This window comes from Ceratotherium simum, chromosome 21 (assembly GCF_057802395.1).
Source record: "Ceratotherium simum simum isolate JZ-2026a chromosome 21, ASM5780239v1, whole genome shotgun sequence".
NCBI classification, from domain to species: Eukaryota; Metazoa; Chordata; class Mammalia; order Perissodactyla; family Rhinocerotidae; genus Ceratotherium; species Ceratotherium simum.
This window is the reverse complement of record NC_141920.1, coordinates 27,025,372-27,050,144: the sequence shown is the minus strand read 5'-3', so window position 1 is coordinate 27,050,144 and position 24,773 is coordinate 27,025,372. Positions and strand designations below refer to the sequence as shown.

At 54.5% G+C, this 24,773-nt stretch overlaps 1 protein-coding gene across 1 annotated transcript in view; it reads right to left on the bottom strand.

The window, feature by feature from the left end:
- Positions 1-24,773, bottom strand: part of NOL4L (nucleolar protein 4 like) — a 128,008-nt gene that overhangs the window by 57,794 nt on the left and 45,441 nt on the right. Inside the window, exons 2-4 of the mRNA XM_004442479.3 lie at positions 20,113-20,268; positions 14,226-14,337; positions 5,341-5,450 (exon numbers count right to left, since the gene is read on the bottom strand). Coding sequence (XP_004442536.1) covers positions 5,341-5,450; positions 14,226-14,337; positions 20,113-20,268 — 378 coding nt within the window. The remainder of the gene's footprint in view (positions 1-5,340; positions 5,451-14,225; positions 14,338-20,112; positions 20,269-24,773) is intronic.

The window sequence follows — 24,773 nt, the reverse complement described above, 5'->3', positions numbered from 1 at the left end:
CTCCAGGACCCAGGAAAAACTCTGGGCCAGGAGAGAGCGGCAGAGGAGAGGAAGGCAGAGGTTAATGGAGGCCAAGTAAGAGCCTCCATCACTCGGGCCTAAACAATGGGGCAGCGCACCACTTCACACGCTGCTGGGAGAACCATTAAAACCATTAGTGAGACATTAGCTCTGCATCCAGAAATGGAGAGAGGGGAGGCGAAGGGAGGTGCTGACAGCCCTCCTGCTCTGGACAGAACAAGGAGTGGCGGGTGTGGGAACAAAAAGGAGCTGAGCCAGGGGTTGCCTTGGGAAAGTCGCTGAACTCCCGGGGTCTCAGCCTCCACTTCTATAAAATGCAAGTACGTGTCGGGGAAGGAACACAGACCATTTGTCTCCTCCTTCCGGATCTGATTTCTACAACGGGGGTCTTGGTTCAAACACTGCGATCTCAGGAAAGACCAGGGCAACGTCACTCGTAACGTGGATCTCAAATTACATATGTACGCCTGCAGATAACTGAGCATTCGCAAGATAGGGGCAAGCTCCCCCAAGCCCAGCCACTCTGCCTGCTCAGCCAGCATCCCGGCCAAGGACGTTTTCCCTCCACCAACCCCGTGGGCGGCACACCCGCTCCAGATCCTACTGAGCACATCCTCATCCAGCACGTGTGGAGAGAAGCAGGGCTTGGGGCCCTGCAGGTGCACAAGTTCGGGATGAAAGAGATGTGAGTTTCAATTCATGTCAGAGGCTGTGTGACCTTGGGCAAAGGCTGACCCTTTCTGAGCTGCAGCTGTGGAACCTGTAAAATGAGGGTAATAACGTGACCCTGCCGAACGGTGAGGGTGAGAGGCAGAGTGGGTCAAGTGCTCGCCACAGAACAGGTGCCCAGTGCATAGCCCCCCTGCCTGAAACAGTGCCCACCCCACTGGCTCCCTTGTCCCTCCTCTGAGCTCTTCCTGCAGACTCCGTAGTGTCGATTTCGGTTTTCCCTGTGTCTCTCACTGAACTGGGAGAGCCAGCAGGGCCGACACTTGCCCTGTTCACCGCTATCTCCTTGGGACCAGGTTCAGGTGCTCGATGGATGGATGGATGGATGTGGGCAAAGGAGTGAGTGAATGACAGGAAAATTATATAACCCGCTTACTGGTAGGTGGAAACATCAAGGCCCAGAGGGCAGAAAGACTCCAAATCATACGGAAAACCCGCATCAGAAAAACAAAGCAGGGCCGGCCCGGTGGCGTAGCCGTTAAGTGCGTGCGCTCCGCTGCTGGTGGCCCGGGTTCGGATCCCGGGCGCTCACCGACATACTGCTTCTCCGGCCATGCTGAGGCCGCGTCCCACATACAGCAACTAGAAGGAGGTGCAACTATGACATACAACTATCTACTGGGGCTTTGGGGGAAAAAATAAATAAATAAAATGGTTTAAAAAAAAAAAAAGAAAGAAAAGAAAAACAAAGCAAAGCAGGTTGTAAAGTGGTACCTACAGGATAATCCCTTTTCCATTCAACAGTCTGGAAGGGTGGACACCACAACACACACAGTGATCTGAGTGCTGGGCCGATGGCGACTTTTACCACATGCTTTTGCTTTTTGGCTATTGAAGCTGTGTGTTACTTGTGCAATTAAAAAAAAAATATGACAGAAAACTGAGTGAGACAGACGACAAAGTGGCTGTGTGAAGAAGAGACCCCAGCCCTCTTCGGGGTGCAGCTTGCTCACAGCCCTGACAGGGGAATTGAAAGATCAGCAGCTGGGGATGGTGCTTGCTGGCCGCCTCTCGCCCCACGGGCGCGGCCTGCACCCTTCCCTGGGAACTCGTCTTATCAGAGAATGCCACGGAGCATTTTCCGAGACGGTCCACATCTCATGACATCTTTCTACCCTGCCCCCTATGAGAAAATGTATTCATCAGTACAACTAAATATGATTTCAGTTTTATATCTTTATGAGTGTTTTCCTGAGTAAGGGGGGAGCAAATGATTTTACCAGGCTACACTCTCCTATTTTCAGCTCATTGTGGCTGCTGTGATGACAGCTCCTGGGGTCTGTGTCTTAGGATGGAGGTCCTGGGAGAATGGAGTCTGACTCCCAAGTGGCTTGCATGTTGAGGACACCATAAATATTTGCTGCATTGAATTGGACCGCAAAAAGGATCTTTTTTCTTTGTGTGAATATTGTTCTTGGATTTTCACGTTACCTAATATCCTCCACGGAGAAGGACCCATTTCCTGGCAAGGTATTCTGGCACTACTGGATACGTAACGCGATTCTGCCCAGTTCACAGGTAAACGCCACCACCTGTTCGTCGTCTGCTCAAAGCAAAGTGAAGGGAAATGTTCCACTGGCCTTACTCTCTCTCTTGGATCTCTCATGCTGGGAAAAAATGAATTATTGGGATTTTTCTCACCCACAGTTTTTAGATGTGAAGCTTTGTTCGGCATTAATAAAACATCATTCATCCCTGCTCTAGAATTGGGTTATTTTCCACAAGTAGCCTGCATGAGCGATTTGCAAACACTACGGGTGTCCTCTGTCGGCATCTCAGGGTCAGGGGGATGAGGAGAGGAATGGAACCACTTTCAGAGCCTTGTCCTGGGACTTGGGATTTGACAGCAGCGGAGCCATTCCCACAGCCGTGTTTGGATGGGGGGCCATTTACCCGTTCCTTGGAACAGGTAACAGGGCTCCGACTCTGCTGTACAGGAAAGAAGCTACTAATTCAACTGTATTATTTTTAGTTCCAACTCAAGCTGAAGAATCAAAGACTTCTGTGTCCTTGGCCCCTCCTTCCTCCTGCAGATACATCATCTGGTGAGCAATGGCATTTCTTGTTTTGCGGTGTGCCTGGCTACAGAACAGGGATAACAGTGCTGCCTGGGAGGCTGAGGCCTTGAGAGCGCCTTGCTTTGCGTGGGGTGCTGGAGACTGACAGGAGGAAGGCCGTGGGCAGGAGGTGGGTGCCGCTTCTCCTGTGGGTGTGTGCAAGGAGGGTGTGCACCTTTGATCCCCTGCAGCACGCGGGAGAAAGTCGGCTACCTTCAGAGGCCCATCTGGGAAACTATGAATGAAGGTGAGGAAGACAACGTCAGCTCCACTGTAAGCAGAGGCCACCCCAATCTCAGCCTCGGCCTCAGCCCCAGCTAGACTCTCGGAGCACCCTGGGGACAAACGCCTTCCTACAGGCCTCCCTTCCTTTGGGAGTAGTCCGAACCTTACCAGGGCAATTTTTCTATCTCATTTCATAAAGTTCAGTTCATTTACAGACACCCATCAAGTGCTTATGTGCCCAACACTGTGCTTTCCCCCTTTGTCTTTGGCAATAGAACTCCTCACACTCTCTGCACAAGCCACACCAGCCTCTCAAATTCTTGCAGGCCCTGTCCTCCCTCGAGCCACAGGGCCTTTGCATAAGCTGTTCCCGCAGGCTGGAGCTCTCTTCCCTTCAGATCTTGATCTAGGTTCAAGCATCCCTTTCTGAGGCAAACCTTCCCTGACCCCTGCCTCGGTCCTCCCTCCACCCCCCATGCCCGTCTAAGTCCTCACAGCACCATGAGTCCTCCTGCGTTGTACCTGTCACAGCTGCACCATGATGGCTAATCAATCTCTCCCTCAATTGTTTATCATGACTTACTATGGGCTGGGCATTTGTGTTTGATCTTTTCATTAAGTGTCTGTCTCCCCCTAGATCATAAGAAGAACTAGGAATGGCGCTGTCTCTGCTCATCCCTAGTGCCTGGCTCCTGGAGTAGGGCTGCCTAAAGATGTGTTGAATGATTGAATTCTTACTAACACACCTAACCAATGGTCTTAATCCCCACAGACAGTAAGAATTTGTATAACCAGACAAAATACAACAGGATCCATTAATGAGGGATCACAACGTGGGCTACACCAATCACCACTGGTTCTGGCGGTGATCTGGATCTAGCACCATTTTGCGGGAAAGAAAGAGCAGTGGGGCTGTTCTCTGGCTGTTGGAGAGGCTCTGTGCTCCATTCTCCATGGCGACGGATGAGAACGGTGATAAGAACGTGTGAGAACCAGGTGCCTCTGACAGTATGGATGTTTATAGGAAAGGAAAGGCCACCAGTTAACTCTCGAGTGGCAGTCAGAGGAGATCTCTGACATTCCTGCACAAAAACAACTTTGCTGTTGTGAGCCAGAAACCCCGACACCATTGTCCCCGCTGACAGTGTTCTCAGGGATGTGGCCGTCACAGAACAGACAATCTCAGGTGAGGAGATACGGGAGACACAGAGACGCAGCAGCTCTGCCAGCCAGAGCAAAGCTTGCTTCGTTCAACCTCCAGGGGCTGGGCATGGCGGGGGATGGGAGGGCATGCCACCCCTCCTCCTCGGGGGAGTGGACACCTTGATGTGTCCAAGCCAACCAGCTCAAGTCCTCACACTGGGTGCCACAGCCCCAGATGCCACCCGAACACGTCCTGCTACATCCCCTCAGAGCTGGCTGCGGAGCCACTGCACCCCTCGCATACGCACGCTCAGGTCGTGAGGAGACTGGCAGCAGACAGCCTGCTCCCAGGGCTGGAAGCCAGACTTTCAAAGCGGGAGAAAGAACCCATTCCCCTAGTCGGTCCTCAAAGATATGGCAGGTTCACATGTCACAGTAGATGAGAAAACTTGGAGCCGGAGGTGAGACATTATCACCCTGCTCTGAGGCCGTGGCGGAGCGAGGGTGGGCACCCACCTCGCCCTTCTTTGAAAGACAGTGACAGTCAGGCTGCTTGCTCTGCAAAGGGCTAGAAGGTGGGCTGTGTGGGGAGGCAGGCAAGAGCGGTTTTCCTTCCATAGCCCGTTTCCAAGGTGCCTGACAGCCCTTGGCAATCCACAGCTGGGGGGTCTTAGACAGCCAGGGGGCCCCGGGGCCTTATCTCACCTAGGCCACCCTCCAAGGCCCATCCTCCTGGCCCATCTGGGCCCCAAGAGTGACAGAGACCACAGGCAACTGGCCAGCCCCCTCACCTCCCTGGGGAAAGGAGACGAGTGACAGAGTAGACAAAGGGCAGAGCAGAGAGAGAACAACCCAAGAGCCAAGGTCTGCAGCTCCTCCCCACCCCCTCCCTTCCCCTGTCCCTGGGGACAGTTGTGCTAAGCACAAGCTTCCTGGGTTTCACTGAAGACCCGTCGTCGGGGCTGTCTGCTCAGACCCTCTAACTAGGAACACATTCTTTCCCTCCCCTCCCAGCCTGGACTGTGCGGCCCAGATAACCAGATAAGGGCCTCTTTGGTTTCCCGTGTGTTTACACAGGCTGTGGCCCCACGTCTTGGAAAGGATCAGCTACATCCAGGCAAGTCGGGGCGCCTCCAGGCGGGGTGAGGGGAGACGGATGCCTTACCTGCTCCTGGGAGTTCATCACCCGTAGCTTCATCTGCTTCAGGTACGTGGAGGTGAGGGGCATGTTGTAGTCGATGATCCCGGAGACCAGAGGAGAGGGAGGCTCGTTTTCTGGCAGAAAGAACAAAAGGAAGCCCCCTTCAGTCTGTGCGGCGGGCCACCAGCAGGGCACCACCCCCGTCACCCACTCGGAGAACTCAACACAGAGCCCGAGGAGGAGGAAGGAACCGGCCAGAGGTCACGAACTGTCACCCGACACATCTGGCCCGTAGATGTGGAGTGCGTGGAGCTGAGAATATTTTTCAATGAGGTGCCAGTGTTTAATAAGAGAGCTCACATTTTAAAAATCAGGGATATTTGGCTTCTTTGAAAAATGGAAGGTCTGGCCACACAAGGCCCACATTTCCACATGGTAAACCCCCACTGCCGCTAAGCAGCACAGCCACTCCTTTCAGACAGGGTGGGAGCTCTCCGTTTTGCCGTGGTCCCCACACTTCCTATCGTATTGGACACTTTCACTCGATTATGATCCGTGCCAGGCCCTCGAAGGCATTTACGTCTGCAGCCCTGTTCTAAGCCAGCTTTCTTCCCGGTGCACACAAGCTACCAGCACCCCACCCATCTCCCGCCCCCACAGCATCCCCTAAAAGCACAGCCAGGTACCATCTGGCTCACAGGTCTGCGCCAGGCTTCCAGGACCCCCCCAATTCTGGTTCCTCCTAATCACATGGAGAGGAGCATTGTTCCTCCCATTTATTGCTTTGTTGTGCTGAAGATCAAAGTAACGCATGTTCTTTTTGTAGAGCATTTGCAAAGTGTGGAAAGATGTAAAGAAAATTTTTAAAAAACCATAATTGCACCAAGCAGCTTGGCATATGCTTCTGTTTATTCTTTCCCTGTGATTTCTCTTCTTTACACACTTGATATCATAAAGCACACAGAGAATTATAGTCGGCTTTAAAAAAAAATTTTTTTGCCTAACATTTTGTCATAGGCATTTCCCCCACCATCAAAAATCTTGTTTTGCTTTGCAAATATAATTTGTATAGCCGTGTTCTATTTTATCATATTTTATTTGAGTCATTCCCTTAGGATTGGCTACTTAGCTTGTTTCCTATTGGGGGCTATTCTAAACAACACTGCAGGGAACATCTTTGTGCATGAATATTGGTCCATATTTCTGATTATTTGTGGATCAAAGGGTTGGAATAGTCGATAACTCTTGAAATCTCCAGCCAGGCTGCCTTCTGCAAAGACTGCTGTAGCAGATAGTGCCCAGCCATTGTGTCCTGCAACATAGGCACCACTGTGGGTGCCCTGAAGGAGAGACAGAAATGGCACAGGAATAAGTCAAGGAAGATGAGGAGCACCATTAAAAGAGAGCCCATGGGGCTGGCCCCATGGCATAGTGGTTGAGTTCGGTGTGCTCTGCTTTGGTGGCCCAGGGTTTGTGGTTTCAGGTCCCAGGCGTGGACCTACACCACTCATCAGTCATGCTGTGGCAGCGACCCACACACAAAACAAAGGAAGACTGGCACAGATGTTAGCTCAGGGCAAATCTTCCTCAGCAAAAAAATAAAAGAGAGAGCCCATCACCCCTCTCCCTGGGTCTGGCTTCCCCTTCAGATGTCTCCTGCTATGACCAAGCTCAAAACCCTGGAGCCACCTGCTGGGACCCATCACACTCAGCGTGGCCTCATTTAGCCATTCAGTCACTTGACCCTGCTGCACCCTCTGCCGGGGAAGGAGTCTCTGGCTTCCTCCTCCTCCTGCCTCCAAGGGCTCGGGGCCTTTGACCCAAAGTTCCTCATGGTGCCTAGCTCTGTTCCTGGGCTGGGATTTGAGTGGTGTGAGGAGGAGAGGTGGGAGTGACTTCCAGACCTGCCGAAGCCCACCCTCCAGCATCACCACCGTGCCGAGAGACAGGCTGACGGGGAGGCAGGTGACAGGGCCAAGGTGGAGGAATGCAGAGGAGATCCGGGGGGATTTGCTAAACCCGCCGCTCCAGAGTGGAGCCCAGGCCAGAAAGGCCCCTGCCACCTTGAAAACACTACACTGAGTGAGAGAAGCCAGACCCAAAGGAAAAACACTGCATGATTCCACGCAGAGGGAGCATCTGCAGGAGGCACAATGGCAGAGACAGAAAGTGGAAGAGAGGTTACTAGGGACTGTAGGGCGGTGGGAATGGGAAGTTATTGCTTCATGAGTACAGTTTCTGTTTGGGGTGATGAAAAAGTGTTAGAAATAGATAGCGGTGATGGTTACTCAATGGTGTGAATATAACTAATGCCACTGAGTCGGACACTTAAAAATTATTAAAATGGCAAGTTTTATGTTATAAATGTTTTACCACAGTAAACCAGAAAGGTCCCTGCCAACGAGGGGGGGAGACTACCCAAAAGGACAAGAGAGTCCCCGCTTGGCGAGGACCGGAACAGCCCTGCAGAGAAGGCGCCCACGCAGAGCCGGCCCGGGGACCAGGGTGCTGCTTCGAGGTGGTGTGCTTGTGTGACTGCACAGCTTGAATAACATTTCTTATCATATTTCATAAAAATGCAGACCTTTGTTTTGCTTTTTAAAGCTATGTCGTCACATGCAGAATTTTCGTGCTCTTTGAGGAAGATTTTTGTTTTTCGAGGAAGAAGTAAATGTCACTAATAGAATATTTCAGAAACTGGCTTGAAATGGACCAAATCTTTTTTTTTAAGAGAATTCCGCTTGTTTCAGTGGCACCAAGGCACATCGGCCCCTTTGGCACAGACGCCCAGTGCTGTGGGAAAACTAAAATGTGTTCTGTGTCCTTGTGTCCTCTTCTCCTTGCCACCTCACCATCAACCCTGACTTGACCTCCTTAAGCCCAGGGGCGTGTGGGGACCCGGCCCCCCAACATCGGTGAGGTTGGACCCAGACACGTGAGGCAGATATTCCAGTGACGACATTGAGATGGTGTCATTCCTAAGAGCCATGGTTCCTGTTTTCAGATCATGGGTCTTCAGAGGGAGAATTCTGCCGTTTCCGTTTCATTTCCTCAAAGACGGGCTGTCTGATGAGAACTTGTTAGACAACACGGTGTGTGAGAGTGGCCCCCTCACGCCAAGGGTCTCCGGGCAGAGCCACAAATGAAGACTTTGGGTGTCATGGTGACTCTCAGTGCTTGGTCATCCACGGAGGCTGGGTGCTGTGTCCTTTTACTGATGGTCACTCACATCCTGCCTGAAATGCTCTGGCTGCTCACGAGAAGGTATCTTTTTTTTTGTGTGTGTGAGGAAGATCAGCCCTGAGCTAACATCCATGCTAATTCTCCTCTTTTTGCTGAGGAAGACCGGCTCTGACCTAACATCTATTGCCAATCCTCCTCCTTTTTTTTTCCCTCCCAAAGCCCCAGTAGATAGTTGTATGTCATAGTTGCACATCCTTCTTAGTTGCTGTATGTGGGATGCGGCCTCAGCATGGCCGGAGAAGCGGTGCGTCGGTGCGCGCCCGGGATCCGAACCTGGGCCGCCAGTAGCGGAGCGCGCGCACTTAACCGCTAAGCCACGGGGCCGGCCCTGAGAAGGTATCTTTAATAAAGCCAGGTACAGCTTGGTTTAGAAAAAAACAACCATGGCTGGGATGGTGCGCTTGGGAGGCGGGAGAAGGGGTCTTCCTTGGCCTGTTCCCTCCCCAGCATGTGCACAGATCAGAAACCACTTCTGGTGCCCACAGCTGAGCCAGGAGGGCTCAAGAAGAGGAGGCAGGATGCCCTGGTCTGGGACATCCTGAGCACTCACACAAATCTACCAGAGACCATGTGCAGTGAAATGTTTGAGTCTGTGGCTGCAGAAGTGAGAGTTCTGCTAGGGAGGCAGGACCTTGGCGCGTGGGGGACATGCCAGGTGAGGGAATGTGCCAGGGAGCTGGCTGTGGGAGGTCAGAGCACGGCCACACCACAGCGAAGAGGAAGGCAGGCAGGGTTTTCGGCAGTGGGGAGCCCCACGGCTCAGGAGGTGATAAGTCCCCACACAGAGAGGATCAGCTTAGCAGGAAAGAGATAAGGAGCAGGGGCCAGGGAGAGCTTCACGGAGTCAGGCGCTCACAGACGACAAACAGCAGGATGGGGGATGAGCTAAGGTGGACTCATGAACGAGGAGGAAGTGGCTTCCTTGGGCTCTGCTGAGATAGGCCAGCCCCCTGCTGGGGTCAACACATGCAGTGGCCACACTGTAGCCACTACAAATAACCTGATGCCATTGGTGCGTTAGGAGCTGGCAAGGGTCACAGAGCCAAGATAATCCAGCAGGTTGCTGGTGAGCAAGGCAGAGGAACCACCCAAAGAAGTGTTTCAACACGTCTTTGCCAAGGAAAACTGAAACTAGCCCAAGTGCTAGACTAGTTTTATAGGCCTTGAAAATAATCAGTGACGTGGAGGCTGTATCCAGGCCAAGCTGAGCGCTGACCTCCACAGCTGGGCTCCAGTGGCATTCAGCAGTCAAGACAGATTTCAACTGAGGGAGCGGCCCTCATTCCTCCAGGGGGAACACAACGGGGCAATTCTCTTGAGCTCCCACCTGCAGAATGGAAGAACCTCTCGGTGCAGAGACACCCACAACTTCTGGGTCCAGTGGCAGGAGCTCTCCCAGGCAGGGCGGGGTGCTGCAGGACAGGTGCATGATGAAGGCCTGGCACAGAGGAGCCACGAGGCCAGCCAGCCTGTCGTGGGGTTCAGATTTAGAAATAGAGACCCCAGGCCTGGGGCCAGCTCAAAAGGTGATGAAAAAAACCTCTTTCTCAGAGAAGTGAATCAATAGATCAGTCAGTCTTCAAGGAGCACTGGTGTGTGTGCATTTGGGGTGGGGAAAGTGGGAGAAGCTGTAGCTACAATCCCTGCGCTCAGCAGGGTGGGACTGACGGCAAGTCCATTAGAGCTCAGAGGAAGAAGAGTTCAGAGGGCTCTGGAGCAGCTCAGGACAGCTTCATGGACAGAGGATCTGAACAGGACTTATGTTCTCTCAACTGACAGCTACTGAGCACTCGCCAGGAGCTCCACGCAGACCCTCCTGCCTGATGCTCCCAAGAACTCCATGAGGTGGTTGCTCGTATTAATACCCCCATCTTACAGATGAGGCAACAGTGCATGGAGAGGCTATGCCACCTCCCATGTCACCCCGCAAGTGAGTATGAGAGCGAGGACAGGCCAGCAGGCAGGCCCGCCCAGGAAAGACTCTGCAAGGGCAAAGGAACGGGCTGGAATGGGGGGGCTGGAATAGGGTCACGTGGGGGAAGGACAGGACAGGGGATCTGGAGGGGCCAGGCATGGAGGGGTTGGAAACCACACAGAGGAGTCTGGGCCTGCTTGCAAAAGAGCCACCACCTGAGTAGACGACTCAGGAAGGGACACCTTGTAGGTACGTGGCATTACCCACCACTAACTCCTAGTTTGCAGCCGTGCAAACAATATTTTGTCACATTGAAGAAAACAGAAAAGTGCCCTCTCCTCTGGAGCCGGGGCTGGTCTGAGGACACACCTGCTTCTTGTTCTCTGTCCCCCCCTCTGCCTGGACTCGCTCAGGGGCTGGTGGCAGAGGAGCGTGGAGCCGGGAGGCCCTGGAATTTCCCATCCTCAAACTTCCTGATCCTCCGCAGCCTCCTTTGTTTGTGCTCCTGGCGCTGGGGGAGGGCACGGGTCTGTCCCGGCCCCCACACTCTGCCGGGGACAACCGCTGAGCAGGGCAGGCTGCTCTGCTTCCTTTCTTTCTTTCTAACACGAGGCCAGGAAGCAAGGCGTTCTCCAGCAGCCCCTCGAGAAGTCTCCATCCTGTTCCCTGTCCCCCTCCCGCCCCACCCTCCTGGGACAGGAACCCCGGGCCTGCCGCTGGAGCCCAGGCCGGCTCCGATTTCCCTAGAGGGCCAGCAGCAGCGGGAGAGGGAGGAGGGAGGGCTGGACGGCAGGGGTGCCTGCAAAAGAGCGAGCGAGTGAGCTGACCACACCCAGAGAGGCCAGCATGGCGGCCGGAGACAGCAGCTCCAGGCCCTCAGCTGGGGCAGGAGAAAGGAGAACCTGCCAGATGGCGACGGTGGCCCAGGCCGCTAATGCCTCTGGCCATTAAGCAGACAGGAGAGCCTTTCAGACTCTGAGGCTCTCCACTGGCAGCTTCCAGAAACCAAGCCCTTCTCTTTTGCCCAGTGTCCAGGTTGTGGACCAGGGTGCTGGCCTGCGTGGGGTGACTGACCATGTGTCTCCCTGTGGGGCCACCTGGACATTAGTGGTCTAGTGTCTGGGCGCCGTGGTGCAACACCATGGCGGGGAGGACAGGCTGATGTCCTCTAGCCAGCCACTGCACCAGGTGCACCACAGATTGGGCTTGTTTAATTCAACTGCATCCTCATGACAACCCTGAGAGGGAGGTGTCACTCCCATTTTGCTGATGAGGAAATAAGTTCTCCTGCCTTCTGGGGACCTTGGACAAATGATCTCGCCATGACACCCCTCTGTGTCTCATTTCCTCAGCTGTAAACTGGGACAGATACCTCATAGGCTCATAGGAGCTGTTATGAGCAGCTGATGCTCAGAGAGGTCCCCTAACCTGCCAAGGGACACACAGTAGGGAACAGGGAGGCACACACAGGCCTGCCCGCTCCCCAGCCCACACTCTTCCACGGGCCACGTTGTCTCCTACTCCCTCAGTGTCTCCTCCTCTCCCAGTGCAGGAAGCTCCGCTCCTGGGGACAGACAAGTGGCATTCTGTCTGAGGACGGGCAAGGATGAACCCAGTGTAGCCCTACTCTGCCTGCCCTCTGTCCCGCCTGGAGCAAGCCCCTGGAGAGAGAGGCTCCAACACAGAGCCCACGGAGCTGGTTTCTATTCTAGGCGGCTCCCTCTGGCGTGTGTGCTCTCTCCCTCTCCACTCCCCTCCCTCCCTCCTCCCTTTCCTCCTCCCTGGGGGTGGGGGCATGGTGGTGGCAGCACAGAGAAGAGACAGGCTGCTGCCGCCCCTGGCATCACCCTCCCGGCCATGAGGAAGCCCACAGATGAGGAGGAGTGGAGCTGCAGCCCTGGAGACCTCGCAGCCTTCACTGAGGAGTAGGGGAGGTGAGGAATGTCCTCCACACCAGCAGGGAGCAAAGGAGCGGAATAGATGGAGCCTGCAGACACCCCAGAGCAGCCCACAAATGCGGCCCCTCTTGGCCTCGCCTCTGTCCCTGGAGGCAAGCAGTTCTGTATCTGACTCCGCCAGTTGCTATAGAAACGATTAGGACAGAATAGGAGGGGACAGGTGGATGGGTGGGTAGGGACCAGGCAGCTGCCACCAGGGCACCCGCCCCGGGGACCCAGACCCCGGCAGGGTGGGGAGTATAGCAAGGAAGGCCCTCTTGGCCCTTCTTGCAGGTACCACGTGCTGTCTTGGCTCAGGGGTTGCAGCCGCTGAGCCAGGGCCAGGTCACGTGGGAGAGGGGCCTCACTCAGGCATGCGGCATTAACACAATACCTGCCACAGCCGCAGCTCACTCCTCCTGTGCGGAACCCCTGTGCCAGGTATAGGGATTAACTCTCAAATCTCATCAGCCCCCTGAGATGGGTACCATTATTAACTCCATTTCACAGATGAGGAAACCAAGGCTCAGAGAGATGAAGTCACTTGTTCAGGACACACAGCTGCTGAGTGGCAGAGTTGGGATTCGAACCCACCCATGCGGCCCCGGAGTTCTCGCTCTTAAACCAGGAACACAGCACCGATGAGGGATTAACTAGACTCGTTCCGTCCCTCGTGCTTTAGAAGCTACCCAAATGTCCCCACTGAAGCGCCCAGTGGCCCCATGGACAGGAAAGCCTCTGGATTTGGTGAGGGGGCTGGTGTTAGAAGTTGCTTTCATGCACCAGGGAACAAAAGAATGAGTGGAAAACCCCACTTGATGCCTAGCCTCCAATTCCTTTGTCATCTACTCGGCCTTCGTTGTTGATTTTACCTTCCCCAGATTTGGTGGACGCCACTTGAGCACCACTGGCGTAAATGGCTCACCCTTCATTCCCAGTCTGTTCCCATTCTCAGGCAAAGAGCCCACTGACATCAGCCACCTCTGCAGGCCTGATGCCCAGGTGCAGCCTAGACGCCCTGATGAATCGCCCACCTGGGCACCGTTCCTCAGGGCAGAGTTAGAATCATACCAGCCAAGTGTACTGGTCCGTCTCACTGAGCCAAAGCCACCTGTCAACAGATGGGTCCCAGATTTACTGGAGGCCTCTGGGGACATTTAGGTTGAGGTGCGGGGGGACTGAAGTGGGGGTCCTCGCTGCATCTCACTGGGCAGGGCAGAGCTGGAGAACACGGACTTTGGTCCAAGGGACGAACTTCGGCTGGTCACGAGTGCTCTGGGCATTTTAAATTCTAACCAGTCCCTATAGATTTCCTGGGTGTGCACCAGGAGGAAACAAACACTCATCGAGGACCTACTACTGGCAGGTGTGTGGCTATAAGGTAGGAGGGCACACACGGCGAGGGGTGTGCCCTGTCCTCAGAGAGCTGACAGTTGGGTCAGCAAGACCAGACCTGTGCAGACACTGCCCAGGGTGAGACCTGGGTGGCACGAATTACAGAGCTTAGGGAATGAGGCGAGGTGGCCATTTTCATCCAGAACTTCGGTGGGAGAAGAGGGTCTTAAAGAGCAGTAGGAATGTACTGATGGTTTTTAAGTGAAACTTGACATTTTTGAAAAAAAGGTAAAAAAAAAAGAAAACCCCAGATGAGGCTCTCTGGGCAGCCCCATGGACCCACACTGGTGTTTAGGAGTTGTGACAACTACCGGACGTGGACTTTTCTGTCTGTGCCAGCAAAGGAAGACCCTTCTGAGGGGAAAGCCTCTCCCTGCACGGCCTTGCAGAGCCTCCAGCCCGCCCGCCTCCTCCCCTACCTTTGGGCTCCAGGCCGTTGGAATTGAAGTGCATCCTCTTCTGACACTCCGTGCAGCTCATCAGGAAGCGGGTCACGGCCTCTCGCGGAAGGAAGGCGTAGGTCTCCGCGATCTGGGGGCGAGAGGAGGTGTGCTTGTCATATGGACCCAGGGGGAGGCCGCATGGTCACCGGGTCACCGAGGGCTGTGCTTTGGTGGCAGGCACTTAGCCCTTGCCAGGTAGGGCAGGGATTCAAGGAGCAAGGGGCAGGTGGCCTCGATTCTCAGCCACGGAAATGAGTCAGTGCTTTTGCGGAAAACCATTTGTCTTAAATTTTTGAGTAAAGGAGCTTAAAAATTGAAAAAGCACAACACTTAGACATTCTCTAGTCTTTAACCTACGTTCTAATAAGTAATACTCCTCTCAGAACATTTTACTGCTGCTACTGAAAGATGAGCTTATAAACATCGCTCTAGGGCAAGATGAAACAGTTTCCCCTCTTAGAGATGGATAAACTGAGCTCCACTTATAATTCTACGGGCTCCGGGCCTGTAAACAGGATGCAAGGTTCTACAGGCTATTTCTTTTAGTAACTCACAGACTGAGAACCTTTTTAGAGAGAGCTGTGAAAGGCTGATGCCAAGGGATGAGATTTTGCAAAGTGGACAGGCTCTTAAAAACCCCTATGTTCCAGGTGAGGTCACGGGGCCCAGAGAGGTGAACCAACTCGCCCAAGGTCACACAGCTCTTTAGAGGCAGTGCCAGACTAAAGCCGGGGCTCCAGGTCACACCACCCCATAGCTGCCTCCAGAGGGCCTCTTCTAGCTAGCAAGGAGAAAGGGGGTGTGGGAGGGAACACAAGAAAGAGCTGGGTGGGGCAGTGGGGAAGAGGAGGGTGTGGGCCCAGACGCCCAGCCCTCTCCTCTTGTTCTGAGTTTTGGGAAACCCACTGGCCCTGGTTTGGCTGCCAGACGGGACCAGAGGGACCTCGTAGGCCCAGGTTCCCTGGCTGAGGCTGGCAGCTGCCCAGTTGCTGGTTTTCGCACTTTTTCCAAGAGCCCGGGCTCTCCCGCTCCTCTCCACTAAGGGGCAGCATCACCCCAGTGTTCCGCCGTCCTCGCCGCAGCCCAGCTGGGAAAGTTGGCGGAGGGCGCTGGTCAGCCCACAGGGGACGGGGCTGCTCTCCAGGACAGCACCCAGTCTGCTCCTCTGGGATGCACACGCCCTGCTCCATCTCTGTGGTGGCCAGGAGGCCGGGTAGGGTAGGGCGGAGTGGATGGAGTTGGGGGAGATGTAGGAGGCCCGGGGTGCCCCAGGCTGTGGCCAGGCCCTTGGAGGACCAGCTCAGGCTGCTCCCAGCTCAGCCGGCCAGTGAAGCTCCAGGGGCCACTCCCGCCTGGCGGCTGGCTGCAAACGCAGAGTTAATTTTGGTGACACAATTGTTATTTCTCAGCTGATTTGATGCTCTGCGGAGCAGGCAGGCTCCTTGATGAGTTATCTCCCTTCCAAATTCCCTGTCTGATTGCCTTCCTCTGGAGGTCACGGACAAGGGCAAACCCCTGCTCTCTGATTGGAGCTGGTGGACGGGAGGGCGTGCAGTCCACCCTCCTTGGGTGTTAGGGCTGCGGGATGTGGGCTTTCCTGCCACGCACATGGACATCTTCATCCCCAGCCCAGAGCTCCTGGAAATCTTAGGGGAAGCATGTCCCTCTCAGCCTGTGGAGTTGGGAGGGAGGGGCCCTGCTGAAGGGCTGATGGCTGCAGGAGTAAATGAGCAAAAGGAAGGGCGCGCACTGGGCCAAGTGGAGGGCTGCGGCTCACTTGGGCCAACAGATGACCTCCTAGGCACCGCAAGGCGTGGCATCCCAGCTCAGGCCGCAGAAGAGCTGAGCGGAGGACTTGGGGAGGAGGGTCACAGTGTGCCGGGAAAAGGAGGAAAGGCTGATACCACAGGGACAGCCCTCCTTCACTACACGAGCTCACCTGCCACTGGACAGAGAAATAGATTTTACGGGGCTCAGGGAGAGCCTTCCTGGCCTGCCTCCCATGCAAAGGCTGGTGGGCGTGCCCCAGGGAGGAGGAGCGCTGGGCGCACCCCTCCTGGCCCCGGGTCCCACAGAGGGGTGGGTGGGGTGGACTGAAGGCAGGTAGGTGAGAAGTCCTTGGAGCTGTTGGAGGGCCAGGGACGGAAGCCCTGCCCTGCATGGCTGGAAGGACGGCAGCCTTGCTCACAGCTCCCTGGGGAGTCAGAAAAGTGCAGAGTCCAGCCCAGCTCCGCGCTGCCATAGGAGGACACGTCCCCCCACTGGGGCCTTCAACCTGCGGGCGTCTTTTGGTTCACCCTCCTGGGTTGTCCACATGAGAAATGGGACCTCCATTTCTGCTTGACTGCAGGGACGCGCAATGCCACAGACCACAGGATGAGTTGAATGAGGAGGACAATCCCGGCTGACGCTCTAGTCAGTAGGATGGCGGTTTTCAGATAGTTTTAGAGCTACAGACACTGTTCTGGAAATAGACTCATGGTGGAGCCCAAAACATGAACAGATAAAGATGGAGCTGCTGTGTTTAAGGAGGAGAAGCTCCAGGACCTCTGGCCGACCCCCAGCTCCCCTCAGCGGCCCTGGGCTGCCTGCTGCCTTGGTCTTGGGGCCTCCTGCCTGGACATTGAGACCCGCACATGAAGTTGCCTTTAACGTTTTTCCTAGTGGTGAAAACTGAGAGAGATTTTGCTGGCAGGGAGAGCAGAAGCTATTTGCAGAGTCGCTGACTTGCAAGGCCCCATTTTCGCTCCCCGACTCAGAGGCCGACAAAGACGGATGAGGCCAATTGGGGGGATTTGCACCACTTTACAAGATCCTCCTTCTGCCCTGCGGGTGGATTAGCACGTGGTGGGCCTGGAGCAGCTGCTGACCACATCTGGCCCCAACTCCAAAGTGGTCTGGGCAGCCAGATCTGGACTCCGGAACCTGATCCAGCCTACCAGCACCCTGGGAGAGAGGAAGGAAGCAAAAGCGCTTGCTCCAACCCAGATGGGCACAGACATCAGACAAGCCTCTTGAAAAAGGACCAGTCCATCATGTGGGTTCAGGAACTCTGTAGACCTGCTTGGAACCCTCCCAGACCCTGGCATTGGCAAGACCCCCTGGGATCCTCTGGACCTCTGGTCACCCTGCACCAGAGGCAAAGTAAGGCAGGGGCTTCCTGCCCAAAGTGAGAATCCCCTTGCATTATCCATTGTAAATAGCCATTTACCCCTGGCTCGTATACCTCCAGTTTCAGAAAGCTCATTACCTGCCCTCTCTGATCCATTGCTGGACAGCAGTAGGTGCTAGAATCTTCTTTTTTCCACTGAAGAATGTGCCTCCTTTCAAGCCCTGAACAACCCTGCCCATCTGCCTTCCAGGGACTGCCTCCCACAGGCACCCAGGCCTGGAAGAATCCAGAGTCCCAGGTGTCCAGAGACGGCCAGGCAGTCCCAGGATTCAGGTTCGGCAAAACACACAGAGACAGGTCCAAAAACCCCTCAGCCATCAACCCCATAGTGCCAGGCTGTGCCTCTCTGCAGCCACCAGCACAGAGTTCCCTTGGGGGCTCTCCTTCCACAGGCGCAGATGGAGCTGAGGAGCTAGGCTCGGGTTGAGGAAAATGGGAGCAGATGAAAAGAGGGGGACAATAGCACCCAGGCACCACCCCCACCCCCAAAAAGGAAGAGGGTGGCATGAGACGGGTGACAGATGGGGAAGAGGAGGAGGAAAGGAGGACACATGGGGGGGGTGGCAGCCCCCTTGGCCTTACACCCACCGCAGGAGGGCCCTGGCCTGTTCCACTCAGCCTTGGCCCTGCTGCTGAAATTCCAGCTCTGTGCGCAGCCCAGCTGGCTCGCCGCCAGTCATGTGCCAGCTCCAGGCTGGGCAGCAGGAAGTGGGGCACGCGGCGGGCATATGGACGAGAAGCCAGGAAGTGCAGAGCAAAGGGCTGCATGTCCACTTGGCCCAGGGACGCAAAGGCTGGCAGGACCAGCCCAGCCCTGCCCTCTCCACAGCATGGAGGCTGCAGACCCCGGCCGTCATAAATATCCAGGGAGCGCATGTGGGGGAGGCTTGGTGCTGGGCACCGAGGGGACCAAGGAAATCACACGGTCTGGCTGGCCCAAGCCCATCGACCTGGACAACAGCAAGTCATCGGGCTTACTAGCTGACCACAGGAGGTTTGTATAGAGGCAGGACGTGCAGTGGTCAGGGTGCAGGTTATACATCCCTCTGGGCCTCGTTTTCCTCATCTGCAAAATGGGGACAATGGTAACACCTGCTTCGTACATATGACCTTCACACGTGTGGAGGCTTAGAGGATTGGAGAGTGGAAAGTACTCGGACACGCTAACTGCCCAGCACTGGCAAAGTGAAGGCTGAGAAAATGTGCTGCGTCTCGTCAATACCAAGGGGTCCACGCCGGCCCAGCCTGAGTGTCCCTCCCTTCGTCTGTGACTCTCTGGTGGAAATACGCTCAGAACTCACTTCCCATGAGTCACTCCCCAATGCACATGCACTGAGAAGCAGGAGGGGTCGGGGCAGACGGTAGAATCAGTCTCCTTCCCTCATCCCTACCCCTCGTCTCTCTGAGGTCCTTGGCACGTGGATTCATCCTTAAGACTCATTTAGGGCAAAGGTCATCTTTTGAGGACAAGGACAAATCAGAACGTTGGATTTTTAAAAAATCAGGCCACAGGGGGAAATTATAGACTTGCACAGACCACCTCCACTGCAGTCCAAGGCTGTTTATACAAAGAACTTGGGGGGGTCACGTCCGCCCTGAGTGGGGAAGCCCAGTCACAGAGGGCAGGTCACTGAGAGGCTTCTCTAGGAAGCCAGAGAGAAAGTCAACACAGAGGCGGCAGGTGGGCACCGGCTGACTGTCACTCTGGTGCTGTGCGACCTTAGACAAGTCGCTTAACCCTCTGGGTCTCGCTTCTCTTAACTGTGAAATGGGACCACAGTGCCTCCATCACAGGACGGCTATGAAGCTTGAATGAACATAAGGCACTTGGCTTTACTGGTTTAGTGGTGGGCACTGGACAAGCAGTTCAGAGCTCTGCATGAGCCGTGGTGACGAGGTCAACAGGGGATGGACCAGAACACCGGCAGGCCCCTCCACCTCTCCATGTGTGATGTTTCCCACCTAGAATGCCATCTCTGCTCCCTCCTGCCTACCTAAAGCTTTGAATGCCAGCTTACGCCACCTTTTCCATGAAGCCCCCTGGCTTAGCACCGAACGTTGGTGTCTGCAGGTGCCTTGACTGAATGCCCAGGTGCCTGGGTTCTCGTTCCCTCAAAGCTAGTCTTGGAGACATTTCTGTTTCTTGTGTTTTGGTTTTGGTCTCAGCCTCCCCCCCACAATCAAACTGTGATCTCCTTGAGGGTGGGGACCAGGGCCTCAGACTTCCCCTGAGGAACTTCCAGTACTGACTTCACAGGGTGGTAGGGGATCAAATGAACTTACACACTGGGCACACAGTAAATGCCACGGAAGCCTTTGCTCTTATGATTATTATCATCTAGTCCTCCCCTCCGCCCCCACCTCCCCAGAGCAGGCTGCAAGGGCTGGGGGGGACAAGTGAAGCAGAAACGGGGAACAGGAGGGCTGTCCTCCTGCCCTCATCCCTCTCCTTCCCTCCCTCTCACTCCCTCCAACCTGCTTCTCCTCTGTGCTCAGACCACAGGGCCCGCCCCCTCGCCCCGTGAGCCATCTCTGGCTGCCATGCCCTTGCCCTGTGCCCCCCTGGGTCCCCAAAGGCTGTTTCATCACGCCTCAGCTCCCTGCCCCGCCCCCCGCCCAACATGTGCAGAGCCCGTGGCCTCCTGCCAAGGCCTGAGGCTGCCAGCAGAGGCAAAGAGACAGAAATCTCACCGCTCTGTAGGTTTTCTTCTGCCCAGCGTGCTTGGGGGCTTTGCCTGGCTCCGCTGAGCTCTCCACATGCATCGAGTAGATGATGTCAAAGAAATCTTCCACCACAGCGACCCGCTTCAGAGAGATGCCCTCCGGCTCCGACAGGCCATCTGCCCCCTGCGACAGGGTGGACAAGCTGTGTTAGTGTCGGGGATGATGGCAGGGTGAGAGCTGGGCCTCGAGGCCGGGCGATGGGTCGGGGGCAGGGACAGTGCTGCTCCCTGATCCCGCAAGCCCTCCGATGTTAGGTCTGAGGGGCTGGGGGTGGAAGGAGCCTGCGAGAGGGCCCCAGGGAGGGGGCACCAGAGTCAGGGTGGCTGCTGCTACTAAATCTACCGGAAACAATGGCCAGAGAACAACAACAACGGCAAGACAAATTAAAAACCAAGAGGCTCCATGTTCACAATTTCAGACAGATTGTGCCAGACTCAGGCGGGGAGCTCTCGGATCACACGCTGTGCCAAGACCATCCTGGAAGTCTCTGGGGAGGGGGGAGTGCTAAATAGATGCGGCCCCATCAGGAGCTCGCCAATTAGCAGTAACCTTTCACTGTGGTCCTGGGCTGGGGTCCCAGGGGAGTAGCTCGGATCACCTGGGTGACTCTTGCCTCCACCCTGGCCTTTCAGAAAAGCTTTTCACCACCGCCCGTCCTCCCCACTCCAGCAGCTGAGCGCCAGCAACAGCACCAGGGCTCTTTGTGTGTGGAGATATAGAGAATAACAGACACGAGGCCACGTGGAGGTGGCAGGGCTGCATGTGCGGGGTGGCTGTGGGTCCCCCAAGCCTCTTATCAGGCTGGCATGAGTGCTGTCGGCTGGCCCGGAAAAGGTGTGCCAGGATGGAGATGGGGTCCTTCAATAGCAAGGAGCTGCTGGGCCAAGGTCTGCCCTCCCCCACTCGCAGGGCTGGGAGAGAGGGGGCCACTGTAGGGCATGAGGCTCGGGGTGCGGCCAGGGCCCTAAGGGAGCAGGCTGTTCCAGTGAGTTCCTTATTCATAGGGCACGGGGTACCCACAGACTCGGGGACACCGGGCTCTCAGCCATCGTCTCCTTAAGGAGAGACTTGGAGGGCTCTGGGGGGCTTCAAAGATGATGAGCAAGCAGTGGGGATGGGGATTTGAGAAAAAGGAGGCAGCCTTTTCTCTAAAAGTACCAGAAGCACGAATCTCCAAGAGAATCCTTCCCCAAAGGATCCCGCTCAGAGCGTCGGCTCTGTGAGGGTGAGGACGTCGTCTGTCGGCTCACAGCTGTCTCCCCAGCACCCAGCACAATGCCTGACACACAGCAGGCTCACTAAATAACTACCAAATGACCAGTTATAAGTGGCAGCCAGGCAGGGTGGTGTAGACACGCTCCTCTCCAGTTTGCATGGGGCCCCATCATCTAAGTGGCTGTGTGACCCTGAGCGGTCACGTGCTTCTCTGAGCTTCGGGTGCTTTCTGTAGAAACGGGGATAAGAGAAGCACCTTTCCCTTGAGCTATGGTGAGGAATAAACGAGAAATGTGTGCAGCACTTAGCAACAAGCCTGGCCCAGAGGAACTGCTGGATAAATGTTGTCAGGAGAAGTGCTTTGCCATGTGCCAAGCTTCCCCTTGCTATGGTAGGGCTAAATATCACTACAAGCCTGGAGGTTGCTGGGGTCAGGACCACCGGCTGGCAAGTGGCAGAGCTGGCTTAGGACCTTGGTCTTTGTAGCCCGAAGAGAATAGAGGCCGTGCCGAATGGGACACTCGCTCACAACACATTCCGGCCACAGACGGGGTTTGGTTTTATCCAGAAACTTTCCCAACGTGCCAGGATGGGGGAGCCGGGCTGTCTCCGCCAGTGGCCCACTTGGGAGCAGATGGGGCAGGAAGGGCAGCTGAGTGTCTAGGGTGTAGGGTACCAAACCCTAGAGGTGGGCAGCATCTATGAGTGGTGACCCTGGGCAGTGACCTCGCTGGCCCTGTACGGGCCCTCTTGCCAATGGCTTCCTTCCTGGTCAGGATCCATTTCAATGGGGACTTCTCAGATAGCATGCATCCGGGGTGTGTGTGCACGGGTGTGTGTGCGTGTGGGTGTGTATGTGTGTGTAGGCAGAGCTGCGTGCTGGTCCTGCTTCCTTGCTGTGAGATTGTGGGCAAACTCTTCAACCTCCCTGAGCTTCACATATGAGATGTGCTGTAAAATTCCATGACTCTTCTGTTCTTAAACTCTCTCAGGAGTTACTGTGACCTCTTTCTTGGGGGTATCTGAAGTCCCCTTCTAAAATCCTGGGCCATATGTAAACAGGGCTCATTCATTAGCTGACTTGTAACTACTCAGCATTTTGGGGATTTTCGAATACTGCTGTGACAGACCTGGATGACACAAATATTATAACAGGTCAGTTATATCTGTATGTCTCCTCTGGAAAAATGTCTATTCAGATCTTCTGCCCATTTTTTAATCGGATTGTTTGGCTTTTTGCCATTGAGTTGTAGGAGGAGTTCTTTATATCTTTTGGATATTAGCCCCTTATTAGATATATGATTTGCCATTTTCTCCCATTCGGTAGATTGCCTTTTCATTTTGTTGATGGTTTCTTTTGCTATGCAGAAGCTTTTTAGTTTGATGTAGCCCCACTTGTTTATTTTTGCTTTTGATAATATACTTCTAACCAGAAGTTCACGTGGCAAAAACAAACGAAAGAACCTTAAGAATGAAAATATACCTGGGATTCTATTTCTTGATCTGGGTGGTGGTTATAAAGGTGTGTTCAGTTAAAAAGCCATTAATCTGAACACTTACAATCTGTGTACTTTTCCGTATGTCTATTAAACTTGAAAAAAGGTATATTAAAAAAAAAAAAAAGCATAGGGGCCAGCCCAGTGGCATAGTGGTTAAGTTCTCACGCTCTGCTTCAGCAGCCCGGGATTTGCAGGCTTGGATCCTGGGTGCAGACCCGCACACTGCTTATCAAGGCATGCTGTGGCGGTGTCCCACATATAAAATAGAGGAAGATGGGCATGGATGTTAGCTCAGGGCCACTCTTCCTCAGCAAAAAGAGGAGGATTGGCAAGAGATGTTAGCTCAGGACTAATCTTCCTCACCAAAAAAAAAAAAAAAAAGCATAATGGGGTGGGTAGTTCCACAACATTTTGATAATCTGAATTAAGAAGCATAATGATGAGTTTAGCTGCTTAAAAGTGCACAGATCTCTCTGCTTATAAAGTTGTTTCAGGCCAGAACACAGATACTCCTGGAAAAGGGAGATAAAATTTGGTGGGAAGGAACGGAGAAAGAAAACAACCTGAGGAAAGACAATATTTTAGATAGGTGAGAGGGAAAGTGCCCCCTAAGCAGCTTGGTGACCTTGCACAGGTCACTTCTTGACCTCTTGAAACTCAGTTTCCCCACCTGTAAAATGGGCCTAAAAAGTCCTAGTTGGATGTACCAAGGATTAGGTAAGAATGAATGTCAGGCATCTGTCACTTAACAGGCTCGTAAGGTTTGGACTTTTTGTGTTCAGGAATCTGCTCTTATCTCCTGTCCCTCTGATCCATTCAGGTTACAGAACGGGTCCCCGAGGTAATACCCACCATCAGAAGAGATGCATAGTCTTGTGTAGTTCCTAAATAACATGCTAAGGCTGTCACACAAACTTGGAAGAAGCTTTCCTAAAGTCAGGGTGTAACTAACCAACCCAGATTAAACAGAAACTGCCCAGTGCCTGGTCTGTCTCTGTCCTGGCCTCCCACCTGCATTCTTAGGCTGACACGGGTAACCAACAGCTTTGCACCCGGTCCAACGTGACCATAAAATTATACCAGGGAAACTCTTCAGGGGAGCATTTTTAGTAGCCCCTTCTTTAAAAATCGACTGCGATCTCCCCTGGCGTTCAAACCTGGCTCGTGTAATGGGTTTATGTCAACTGCAGAGATGCACACAGGAAAGGAGAGGGCCTGTAGCAACCGGAATTCAAACCACACAAGGTCTGCAGGGCCACACCTTGAACTGTCCTCGGGTGAGCTGTGGCCACCTGGACACCATGTGTGCTACCCTGAGGGAAGCACACCAGGATCTCTGCGTGGCCTTCAAGGAGAACCCCGGGAAGAGAACAAAGGGATCCCACGGCAGTCACGCGCCAAAGACATTTCTGCCATGCCCTGCATCCATAGAGGTAATAACCTTCATGCTACATGCTGCAGGAAAGGCATGGCTGCCCTGGCTGAGAATCCAGACACAGTGCTACAGGGCAGGAGCTGCTAATTAAGGAGCGGAAAGCACCTTCCCCATAGCCTTGGGATGCCCCTGCCAACCACTTCTGCTTTGTACCCAAATGAGCTTAATCTGATCCGTGGCCCTAAGTCAGCTGGGCCCTGGACTGACTAAGGAAGCTCACTTCATTTACAGGCTGGATAAAGGGGGAGCTGGAGCCTCCTGACTACCCCCGGCTCCCTGGGAACGCCAACTAGGAGTGAGGGAATGGAGCCCTGCAGCACCCCACGGGAAAAGCCATGGAAAACACTCGGTCAGTTGTGCAGGACCAGCCTCTGGGGCCTTCCTGTGTGGGGAAGACTATCGCCATGGTAACGCACTACATCCTTTCGAACCAGCCAACTCCAAAACAGCTGGCCAGACCCAGGCTAAGAAAACCAGAC